A 12,807-nucleotide genomic window follows, 5' to 3' on the forward strand; every position below is an offset into this window, starting at 1 on the left:
TTTTTACTAAGCTATTATTTACAATATATAATTTACATAATAAAGTAGATAAATTTGATTGTGCACGTGATCATACATAAATTAAGTAGAATTTCTAGCTGCCTACATATAGCTATGTACCAAAAACAGATTTGAAAGAAAAATCTACGTAACGTCATTCAATAGATTTTCCAAGTCTTCTCATCAATAACTTTGTATATATTACAAAATCTATTAATTCAATGTACACTTTAAAACTTTAAACTATACAGAAATAGTATTCTAAAGAAGAGGGGAAACAAAATACTTTTATTTCCATTCATTACAAATGGAGGCTAAATTACAAAATACACACAAAACAAATATATTTATATAATACAATGGTGACATGCCTTTCATATTACGGTCGGCATGTCATTAATTTTGGCACCAAAGACGAAGAAGTATACGTTAATTCTGCTCATGTTATACCTTGCTGAACTTCATTCCTGAAAACAAAGAATAATAGGTTTTTAGATATGCATACAGGATACTCTCACAATTTAGCTTATCATATACCATATACTGTATAGAGACAAAGTTTAGACTTGTACTGCCTATCCTAATTTAAATAATTACATTAAGCTTGTGTCTAATTTAATAACAAAAATCTACAATTCCTCACAAAAGTTTTAATCAGCCATTGGTGAGTCCACTAGATAAGAGCCTGTGTACAATAAAAAAAATGCAAAGTGTAATACAAAATATAAATTAATTCACTTGCAATATATCTAGTGTACTGTACACTAATGTGCAGAAAAGGCTGTAAAAAATCTTCATACATATTTATTGTAGATCACTAGTGTTAGCAAGATCAGCTGAATGAAATCAATAGTGAGCAGAGGGTTGGTTGGGTATGAGATTTATGACTAAGTTGATTATACTGTATTGGACTCGAGAACTTTCTACTTGATAACCCACTCGTGTAACTTATTCTTATGTAGGGGACTTAACTCTATGATTTTTTAAAACACATTCTCTTTAAATGAGAAATTGTAGAGTTTAATTTCGAACTTAATTTGTTATACAAAATAGATACAACTGAAATACAGTCACTTTTTCTAAGGGTATTTGCAAATCTGGGGCAAATACCTGATCATAAACAATATGCAGATGGGATCAATAGAAACTCCTGAATAGCCACTGTGTATTAAAAAATAACAACATTTCTTTGTAAAAGGAAAATATGAAACTAACTAAAATCTTTTACCTTCATCATTTGAGTAGCAGTTATGGCAGTGCAATTTATGATTACGAACTCTCACATCAGCGCCAGCTGACCCATTGCCAAGTTGTATTCCGCATACACAGCATTTGAAGCATGGTATATGATAGAATAATCTAAGGCTTTCGATGATCATAGCAGCTCCCCTTCCTAAAACAAATTAGTCAAATAATAAGTATTTAGGGACACTATACTTTTTATATACAGGATAATCTCTTATTACTATTATTATTACAGTAATAGTTAAGTTGCAATCCTAGTTAGAAAAGTAGGATGCTATAAGCCAAGTGCTTTAACAGAGTGATGAAATGAAATAAGAGAATAAATAAACTATATGAGAAGTAATGTATAAAGAATAAAAAATACCTTAAGATCAGTAACAATGTTAAAATAGATCTGTCGTGTACTGTATAAACAATATAGAGACTTATGACAGCCTTTTCACCATAAAAACATTTGCTGCAAGTTTCAAATTCTGACATGTGCTTTTTGGGAATTGAGAGTAATAAATGACAGTGAAATTTCAGCAATACTTGGAACACTTACTGCATAATGAAATACATAAAGCCACATACAATCTCATAGCCAGTGCTGAAAGTCAAAACAAATCTCTGCATAAATAAATAATAATGATAATTTTATGAATCTTACCAAGTTCCTCTGAACAATGAGAACACTTCTTCTTTCCCGAGACACTGAGCAGTCTCTGGTCTTGCGCACTGGAGGATTCTTGTTGAGCTGAAGGTGGAGAGGGTTGTCCAGGACCTATCCCAGACTGGTACAAAGGTGCGTGTGAGGAGGGGGAACTCAAAGCGTCGGCGTTCATGTAATCGTGGTAGTTTTCATCACGATAATTACTTCCATATGAGTTACTCAGTCTGAAATGATGAAGTACAGTCAAATAAAATTGGTAAATATTTTTTATTAATTTTCTTATTTTGCAAATGTTCCCCTAATACCTAGCACTGAGTAGACATACCAGGTCCCTGAAAAATTTTCTTGACAGAGCAATCCCCACTCTACTGTATGACAGCATATCATAAATACTGTAGATTAAAACTCACGAATCCATTACACCTACCTTCCATTGCTATTGTTGTTGTTATTATAGGTATTTTTATTGTTCTTGTTATTGACTCGTTGCGTCAAATTATGAATGATGGAATCCGGCAGAGCTTTGTCACCCGTTGGAGTGGGTGCCGGCATTGGTGGCTGATATGTGGTCGCTTGATTTCTCCAGCTATTGCTACTGTTGTTGTTATTGTTATTGTTATTACTATTAGTAACTTGACTTAGAGATGGATTTTTAAGCGACTGCGGATAACTTGAGTAAGTCGGTGCGGTATTTTGAGGAATAAATGTACTCTGAGGTGGATGGAAAGAGGTTTGTGAAGGGGATGTAAGCTGTGGAGAAGGACAGTGTGTACTTTGTGACGTTGGTAACTGAGGCTGAGTCACAGCAGTTTTATAGCGGCTGACGCGGTCCTGCTGCTCTAATCTTCTCTGTTCTGCCTCCTGTTGGAAGAAAAGAAAAGTTACAGTACAGTAGTTGATTTACTGTGCAGTGGAGTAAATATATCTGTTCCTAATTGCAAACGATTTTATTTTTTTTTTGGCTTGGGATGTTCTTAATTTTTTAGCATGTTGACTGATATAGTTCTAATTTCATATTTTATCTTTTTACTAATTCTGCTTAGTGATTTTCAATTTTCTTTTATATTATAACCTTACATCTTAGTTAATTTTTCTGTACTGTGCTGCTTTCCTAATAGGACTCAAGGACTTTTAACATTCTGCTATTCAAACTACTACTATTACTAGTTGTAGTAGTAGTACAGTAGTACTGTATTTCATAGTGTTTTAAAAAAAAGTTATTTCAACCCAAGGCTAAAAATTTCCATAAACTGAGAACTACAACATATTCAATAGGACTCTCATAACATATTGACTTTTCTCCAGAAAATATGGAATTGGATATATATACTGTACAGTACATGAAATCTCAAAATTTCTCTATCATATGAAAAATATCAGAAGCTAACCTGGTGCAACCAATGTTTGCTGTAATCTCTTCGTGTATCTGATTTTTTCTTAGTGATCCAACTTTCGTTATCAGTGAGTCGAGGTTTTGGTATGGCTGACAGGGCAAGCAATGTCTGCTTAGACATCTGCTGTCCTGACGGTGATACAGAGGGACCTGGAGGTTCGGGGTGATCGGGTGAATTAACACCAAGATCACTTGTGGGCATTCGGCTAAGTCTGTGGGAGAAATTGAATTACAGCAAAAATTTAACAATGAGAACAAATCATAGAAATTCTATACAATAAAATAAGGAAAACTACCAAAAATCATACTGCAATTCTAACAAGTAATGATGAAAATTCTTAATACAGTAATTGTAATTGCAGGTAACTTATTACACACGGTAAAAAAAAAATTGTTTTAGAAACAAAATTTCAAAGCTTACTAGGTCACTAAATACTGTATGTAATAGAGCAAATATTTTATAGCTTACTAGGTCCTTACATATGTGAAAAAGAAAAATAATGACCAAATATGATTTAGTTTAGGAGTGCAATAATTTTACCACCTAAAATATTAACTATAATAAATACTGAACATATAATATAAAAGCATACTGTACCTTATTGCCTCAAGACGTTCTACAGTGTTGAGATCTGATGCAGGAGGTTTAGTCGGAGGTGGCGGGGGAAGTTTCTTCTTCCGGGGTAAAGGCTCGGGAGCTGGATCTTTTTGATTACTCATGGGAGAAGATTTTATGCCCTGCAGTGGAGCATGTATAGGGGCTCCGCCAATACTGTTCTGAGAATGGGAACGATTGAATGGATGAGGGGATGCAAGAGTGCTGTATTGGGAAGGAGATCCAGATGGTGAAGACACTATCATCTGTCCTGATGATGCATTTCCAGCACTGTCACCCACAGACATGGTGGACTGAGGGGATGATCCACCGAAGGTTGGAGCAGTGTAAAACTCTTGAAGAGGAAGACTGGTAGGTTTTGGTGGATAATTGTCAAAACTAACTTCTTCGCTGCTAACATTTGGAGAGGCCTCTTCTTGACTGGCATACAGTGATGGAGGAGGGATGTGACCTGACTGTGGTGCAGGAGCATTTGGAGTCAATTTGCCCGCTCGCTGTAGCATGTCTTTATCGTGGCGCATCATTTCCTCTTCCAATTCAGCCAGTTTCTATAAAATGAAAGATGTGTGAGAGGAAAATTTTGGATGTCTATAAATGCCCGAGTCAAATAGTGAATAGCATGCATTTCTGCTAACACTAGCAAAATTAAAACTGATATATTATAAACCATCACCATAAAGAAAAGGTATAAAAGACAATTTGTATTGGTAAGTATTTTGCATGAATTGTATAAAAATCTAAGCCATGATTCATATTTCAAAGAAATTATTTACTAATCAGATTAAGATTATCATAAAAATGCAATGGAAGCCAGCACAAGAGGAAACCATATTTCATGCCATCCCATATTTAATGATTATGAAGCAAACCAGGCAAATGGTAATATAAAGAATAAACAAGAAAAAAGTGACTTGGAAGTCTTTTCATAATGAGTGAAAAGTTATTACAGTATTGATATAACGTGTTGTGCTCTAAGGATATGCAAGTGACTAAAAAAAATCATTCCACATAAACTTGTAAATATTCCACATGCAAATGAGAGAAAAAAAAATAAGTTTGCGTCCTTTCAGGTGTCGTATTACGTAATCTTGTTAGCAAACAGGGATTAATACTATACAGGAAAAAACTCTTCTAAGCAATGAAGTTTTAATATTTTGGATGAAATGCATTAGCTCACAATGCAACTTTTTAAACGTTTTCTCTTGTGCTACTTTATCTTAAGTTCACCTTGTACTGGTCTGGCAGTGAACCAGTTGATGCTAGAGAGTCACTACTGTAGTCCAAAGTGCCGCAGTAGGCCACCAAGTGGTCAGGGTCACTTGACTGAGGAGAGTGCTTACACTCTGTCTCAGCTTGGAACTGAGAGACAGTCTCAAAAGCTTGATCCATGGTTACTTCCTCTACACTCTGAGACTCAATTACATGCTTCTCAAGCACCTCAGCTTGGGACTCCTCAGTGTTAAAAGTGGAATTTAGGGATGAAAAGGTAGTTGGAGGGTTACATTCTACATTATCAAACTCCATTTGCTTTGGCTCTGAGTCTGTTGTCTCCGAGACAGAGTGAGAGCTCTCAGGGATGTTAGGTGAGGCCTCTGGAACCATCATAGCAACCTCCGTGCCCATATTGGATTCAGAGGGTGTTTGCTGATTCTTAGCCTGGGAAGGAAATAGGGTAGAAGAGGTAATATTTGCACTCACAGTGGAAATGGGGTTATTTTCTGATTCTTCCACCTGGCTTCCATCTGAAATATAAGTGTTAGCCAGGGAGGGGTTCTGTGGGTTCAGCACATCAGGGTTAGGATCAGCATTTAAGGAAACATCATGTGAACTTTCATCATCGCTTTCATCGTGTGATGTATTATCGGCAATGTTGAATCTTACTGTTTTTACTTTAGATTTCTTTACAAAATTCTTATTTGAATACTTAGGCTGTCCTTCAATCCTGTTGAGCTGTATCCCAACATTAGTGAATTCTGAGCAACTCTGTTTCAGTGTGACATTGCAAAGGTACATGTTAGTGCTTCCATCAACAATGAAAGAGGAATTGGTTTTGTTTCCAATTAAAATGTTAGAAGGTTGAGATGTATGTGAAGCCTCTAATTTGTATCTAGAGTCTGCATCTATTTTACAACTGTCTTCAGTGGGTGTTAAAACCTCAGGCACATGCACGGGTGGAGGCTGAGATACAGATGTGCGAGGAGTGTCAGGCATACAAAATTCAACCTGAGTTTGAGAAACATTTGATATATTTTCAATATCAGGTTGAAGGAGGGATTCTGGAGATGAGGGAGGAGGTGGGGTGAGTGTAACAGCTTCACCAAGAGACTGAGGTGTTGATGTACATATCTCACCAGTGGACTGTAAACCCTGTTGGGAAGAATTAAGGCTACATTCTAATATCTCAGAAGTAACAGAAACATTAGAAATTTCATCATAAACACAGGGAGAAAAATGAGCTGATTCAGATGCATCACTCTTTTGACTAGTCTGAGCTATAGATAATGACATCTGGTGCACAGATGATGGTTTTTGTTCAGTTTCTTTTGAGTCCAATGTCGATAGCTTTGAAAAAGTAGTATAATTTTTCATCTCCAAACAATTAGAACATGTATCAAAATTAGAATGATTCGGCAAACATTTGCACTCATCAGCAGCTGGGGTAAGCACCACTTCAGGAGATGTGATCCATGGTGATTCTGAACTAGTTGTAGTCTCAGGTGTGGTAGTGTGCGAAGATTCAATAATAGGACTTAAAGCCACATGACCATGGAGAGAATTCTTTGGAGTTAAATCATCAATATTATCTGCCTCAGGTGATGTAGGATGTGAAGTATTCATCTCCTCGCACTCTGGTATAGGTGTAAGACTGGGAACACCACATTCTGGGACAGAAACATTTATGGGTGGCGAACAGCAACAGACACCCCCGTGACGAACACTACAATTGGCCATGTCATCAAACTCGGGAATGTAAGGATGTGAAACATTACAAGGAGATGGTGCATCAAAGTATGAAACAGGAAACTCAGAGGAGGAGGAAGTAGGAGAAGGAGAGCAACAAACGCCACCGTGACGAAAATGACAATCGGGTTCCTCTTCAAATTCATTCAGGCAAGAGTGCGGAAAAAATTGAGGAGTTGGCATACGAGCTTCCAAGTATGCTAATGAGTGAGTAGGATTAGAAACAGGAGAAGGTGGAGGAGGAGGAATAGAATTATACTTCTGAGAGAAGGAATCAGTATCAACACTCAAGCACTGTAAAGTGAATAATTAAAATATCATCAGTCATTCTTCCTTACCATAAAATCTAACTGCAAAACCTCACCAGGTTGTGTATAATGACTAAATTTCATCTCTCTAAAATACATAGCATTTTGAAAAAAGCCAAAAAAATAATCTAAACCTAAAGCGTTACTATCACATCATATAAAGAAAGCCAGTCAATATTCATAAACAATTTTAACACTAATACGAGAACTTTATACCTAAATAATTGAAATCTTAAATGAACTAAGAAATCTCTAAATTGATTCTAGCTAAGTACTCTCTAAACTGATTCTTTGCTTGCAAAGATCAACGAGAGAAAATAAGACAATAAAAGGAACAAAATGATTACTCACTTAACTAATTAAACACTGTAAATATGAACCCCAAATTCACTCACTTTTATGAAGAGAGCAAGAGAGCTCAGTAAACCAAAGAGATGAAACTGTCACATTGAAAGCAATTTGAAAATGTTGGTAAATTCAAAAGCAAATCCTTTCCTCAATTTCTACAATGAAAATGTGACTGTAATATAAAGTGTTTAAAGTACAATACACAGAATATTTCTAAATGCATAATAAATGGTTGATCTAGACAGGTAATAGCTTACATGGATATCAGACAGGTTAAGAAAATTCCAACAAAATCTATGCCTAGTTTTATCATGATTTTATTACTGTTAGTCCAAAGTATTTTACTGGCTACGGACATATTCAATTATATGGTCAACGTTAACTAGAATACTATATGTGGATGGTTGCTACTTATCACAATCATGTTAGCGAAATATCTAAAACTACTAACCATTTGATACTGCAAATTTTCATCGGCTTCGCTCATATCTTCAGCTCCGTTGTCATTTTGATGCACAGGATCTTCCCACACATATTTACTCTGTTGTTGCTCTTTCTGCAGCTGTTCTGATCGCTCAAGACTCTCAATGATCTCCTGTTCACGGCGGATAATCTCCTCTTCGTTCAGAACCTACGAGAAAGAAAGTTGAACAGCGTAACCATATACAGAACTGTAATGTACTTCAGTTTTAAGATTACAGTGCACTACTTTACATCATTCCAGTGTATAGATTTTGAAGTATCTCGGTAGAATACATTTGTAAGAACGTTAGAAATTATAAACAGCATATCCATATACAATACTGTAGTTCAGTTTTAACGTTACACTACTTTACATAATTTCACAGCATACAATATTGTAGATTAATCTGAAGTACCTCAATACAATACTGTTGTAAGCACAGAAATTTCAAACAGCATGCCAATATATAGTATTATACAGTACTTCAATTACAATACTTTGCATAATTCCACTACATATATTTTGTAGGTTATTCTGAAATACCTCAGTAGAATACTGTTGTAAACACATTAGATATCTCATTTTTTTTTTTTTCAAAATCTAAGGCGTTTATACAGCAATTTGAATATTTGTTAGCAAAAATATTTTACATAATTTGGAAGTCATATTATGATATGGATTCTCCAAGTTAATCATTTGTATATTTTCTTAAACTTAATACTTTACTGACATTTTCCCAAACTTTCTAAACCACCACCTTCCAAAGGTGACAAAACTGAGCAATAATTCTATTTACTTATAAAAAAAAGAAATGTCCGTAATTTCAAAATACCAGATCGCGACTTATAAAAAATTAATCTTTTAGATCTAAACGCATTTTGGTATCAAAACTTTATTGATCAATAAAAGTGGTAATTTAACAATCAGTCTACTATTCCTACTAAACTCAATAAAGATTATAAAGTAACTGGTATGTGAACTTCCTTATTGGTGAAGTTCACAGTACAAAATTAGGGGAAAACAGAAATAATATGAGGCCTTTACCTCTTTATTTGAAATCTTGGACTGATGGGATTCCAATAACGCACGGTCAACCTCTCGCTCCTTCCTCAGAAATTCACTGAGGTCTGGAGGAGGCTTCACAGTAGGTTCTAGAAAAAAATATTCATAATTACTACAAAACAAACATTTTACTTCTGTATCCTCACCTGATAAAAATACAGTACTGTAGAAGAAAATTCTATACAGTATCATATCAATCAAACTAGAATGGCACATGAATCTCAGGTAGTTTCATTTAGATAACTAATACATATGTAACATTACCTTCCTCAATATATTGCGATGAAGTCCCAAGGAAGTCAGATCTTCGTCTCCAAATTTCTTTTTTAATGCGACGGGTTGAATTTTCCCGAGTGAATGCAGTGTCCTAGACAGAATCAAATTACACGTTATAATAAAGAAAAGCTCATTCAACTAGCAACCCTATTAGACCTGAGTTGACCTTGCCTCCTCATAACAATCCATGCAATGGAGAACAGTGACATGAAAGCAAAAGTACTTTATTTTTATTTACTCATACCAAGCAGAGTGGTAAAGAACAGAAGAGGAATTAAGGATATTCAAAATAGTAAAAATGGATTTTGTACTATATACTATTCAAAACTAAGTTCTTAAGCTCAGATCAACTGAACCTTTTAAGATCAATTCAACCTCTTAAGACTTAGAATAATTAAGATTAGATCTATTTGACGTCAGCCGATTGTCATTGTCCAGCCCTAATCCTCAACATTCTATAAACAACTTAACTGTGTTAAAACGCAGCATGAAATTATATTCAATAATTATCTTAAATTAAAATACCAATATTGAATCTATTCCTTCTTATATGCAGTAAGGAGAGTAAGAAATCCAACTACCCTGTATGCAAAATTGTCAAATAACAAAATATGCATATAATAAGCCAAAATAAATTATAAACGCTTAATTTCCTATAACATTTGACTCAATGTAAATATAATTCACAACATTACTTTAACATCATAATAAATAATATATTCACTATACATTATTTCCTGCAGTAATTTTCATCTACTGTAAATACATACAATACTGTACTTTGCATTAGTGCAATACTTTGTTTCTACATATTACAGATACCCTGACAAGGTGTCAAAATCTACATACTGTATTTTCTCCTACAATGAGACAAAGCTAAATAATTTTCTACTGCATTCTGACTACCATGCAATAAGAAACAGTATGATGGTTTTATCCTAAATCATACAAAAGTTTACATCAGTGTACTGCACTTCTAAAAGCTCAAAGAGAATCAAGCATACATAATCAAATACTTGTACTATACAGACATGGTCTAATATTTTGCACATCCTGTACTACTCTCACAGACTGGTTATACAGTCCAGTCACTAATTCTCATCAGCAGCCTAGAGAAATTAAGGCAAATTTACTATACCTGTTCCTTCTTCTGCATTGAGATTAAAGATTACATTACAAAGAGCTTCTTCCTATTGCATATTTACATACACCAATCTCACTCAATAACATTTTAAATTGTTACAAATAACTTCATAATGATGTTGAATTCCTAACATACTTATAAAATTATATAATTTAAGTTTTATCAGCATCCCACGACACATGAAAAGGAAATAATTTTGATATGGGATGACCAATGAATTAAGACCTGAATGATGATTCTCAATTTCTGAGGGAGGATAGACATATGAAGAAACGAGAAAATGCTTCCAGTGTAAGTATTCCTTTTAATACTAAAGATGCAACAAATATGGGTATTAAATTTGAAATGAAAAATTTGCTTACAGTTTATTGGAATATATCATGAACACCATTCCAAATTCAATGAAGAAAATTGAATTAAGTATCTAATGAGTTCATAGGAACAAGCAGCATAACCTGAATTACAAACAAAGGGGACAGTAAGAAGTATTACCGGGGAAACAAAACAAATAACCTTAGGCACTATATGAAAATGCGCATTGAAGAAATTCTAGGGTGTGATTATAGGTTTAGTTGACAACCTTATACAAATTACTACACTCGACTGTAATTTTCAAAAAGGCAACACAATAATACCAGCCTTTAATAGCTTTTCAGTCACGGAAAGAAAGTTCCGTCATAGGTTGAAAATTTAAAAAAAATTTCTTCAGCTTTCTGGAGAAAAAAAAAAGAAGAAAAAAATGTACTTTCACAGGCAATCTTGTACAGCATCAAGGAATACTTACACATCTGCTGAGGTGCAATTTTAAAGCTACTGTGTATAACCAATATTCTTTAACCAAATCTTTAACCAACCTTAATTTTAGTGCAAATACATTTTGTATACTGTATAAGAAAAAACTGCAGACAGGTAACAAGACTTATAAATAATATATGAAAAAATATTGATGTATGCATTAACAGAACCCACCTCCTCCTGAGCTGGAAGACTCTGCAGCTGATCAGGTGCATCTTCGTCTGAATCGTCATCAGGGGGAGGGGGGGGAGGAGGCTCCGAGGGTGGGGCAGCCTGGGAGGGGCCGTCCGTCCACGTCACGTCTAGCACCTGAGTAACCCATGGCAATGCCACAACCATTCATGCTTTTAACTGGTAATCAAGTATGCAGCGACACTAGACCCTCAAAACGCTTACAAAAAAGTTGCTGTACAACTGGTAATAATTTATGCATGAAGTGGCTTTCAAGTAAGCAAAGTTTAAGTTCAAAAGAGTTGCAGGAAAGAGTGCATCTATCTGAACAGGTTTGTATAAAAGCCAACAATGAATAAAAAGGACAAGTCGGTGCAAAAATAAAATAAGTGTAATTTGGAAAGACTTGAATGCTCAAACTTTCTTCAGCGGAATATACAATAAGTATACCAAAGGATGAAATAAGTTGATACCACAGATAGAAATTAATTACTGATAGAATAACCTTAACTCTTTTTCATCTTTCATAAAACTATATACTAACTTAAGTGCATTATTATCCAAGATAATTATTTACATCTTGCAATGACAGTCTCTGTTCGAAACTAAATCTTCATAAATACTTTTTGACATTATATTACTGTACTCTAGGATGAATATAAATAAATACAACTAAAATTATTACCATGTGAAATGTTTTAATTCCTAAGCTACCTGCAGTGTATGTTAAAATTCTACCTTTTTGAAAATTATGATTAGATTTTATTGATCGAGTTTCCTTGATTGAAAATTTTATATTTTGCATTTTAGCATCTTACAATTTTATTCTCAAAACAGGAAGATGAAGTAAAAGACAATCTATTGGTCTAGAGACCAGAGAAAATGCAGTAACTAATTAAACTATTATATTCGACACTACCCAGCTCTCAAAACTTATATGACTACTATCGATTAAAAGAAAAGGTTCAGATAAACATTGAAATGAAGTCTTTTGATTATTCTCTAGTGTGATTGCCTTTCAAAACACTATGAGACTAAATACTTTGCCCTCATACCAGACAAACCATTTTGAAATAAGTCTAAATTCACATGAAAGATCTCAGCTATGCATAAGATTATGTGCGCTGTAGCAAGGTACAGCTTATAAAGTGATAAGGCACAAACAACAAATAATTATTGCTAACTAACTTCATCACAGGGTTTTAAAAAATATCCTCAAAGGGCTATATAACCATAAAAATACAAGACAAGAAACATAAGTGCAAATATTGTACACAAAATTTAACTATAACTCTTTACACATAGCCACTCATTCACAACAGGAAAAACAATATGCAATGAACATACCATGTAAGGACTATACAGTAATCCTA

At 34.3% G+C, this 12,807-nt stretch overlaps 1 protein-coding gene across 10 annotated transcripts in view; it reads right to left on the reverse strand.

The window, feature by feature from the left end:
- Positions 1-427: 427 nt before the first annotated feature.
- LOC137616559 (LIM and calponin homology domains-containing protein 1-like) overlaps positions 428-12,807 on the reverse strand; it is a 103,909-nt gene continuing 91,529 nt past the window's right edge. For 8 of the 10 annotated variants that reach the window (XM_068346424.1, XM_068346422.1, XM_068346421.1 and 5 more), the window contains 11 exons: positions 11,438-11,572; positions 9,313-9,415; positions 9,031-9,137; positions 7,975-8,154; positions 5,134-5,562; positions 3,889-4,454; positions 3,286-3,502; positions 2,325-2,758; positions 1,895-2,121; positions 1,229-1,393; positions 428-467 (listed from right to left, as the gene is read on the reverse strand). In XM_068346424.1, coding sequence (XP_068202525.1) covers positions 445-467; positions 1,229-1,393; positions 1,895-2,121; positions 2,325-2,758; positions 3,286-3,502; positions 3,889-4,454; positions 5,134-5,562; positions 7,975-8,154; positions 9,031-9,137; positions 9,313-9,415; positions 11,438-11,572 — 2,586 coding nt within the window. In that variant the 3' untranslated portion in view covers positions 428-444. The remainder of the gene's footprint in view (positions 468-1,228; positions 1,394-1,894; positions 2,122-2,324; positions 2,759-3,285; positions 3,503-3,888; positions 4,455-5,133; positions 5,563-7,974; positions 8,155-9,030; positions 9,138-9,312; positions 9,416-11,437; positions 11,573-12,807) is intronic. The other 2 variants (XM_068346425.1, XM_068346430.1) reach the window with 2 other exon arrangements.

Source organism: Palaemon carinicauda, chromosome 22 (assembly GCF_036898095.1).
Source record: "Palaemon carinicauda isolate YSFRI2023 chromosome 22, ASM3689809v2, whole genome shotgun sequence".
Lineage (NCBI taxonomy): Eukaryota > Metazoa > Arthropoda > Malacostraca > Decapoda > Palaemonidae > Palaemon > Palaemon carinicauda.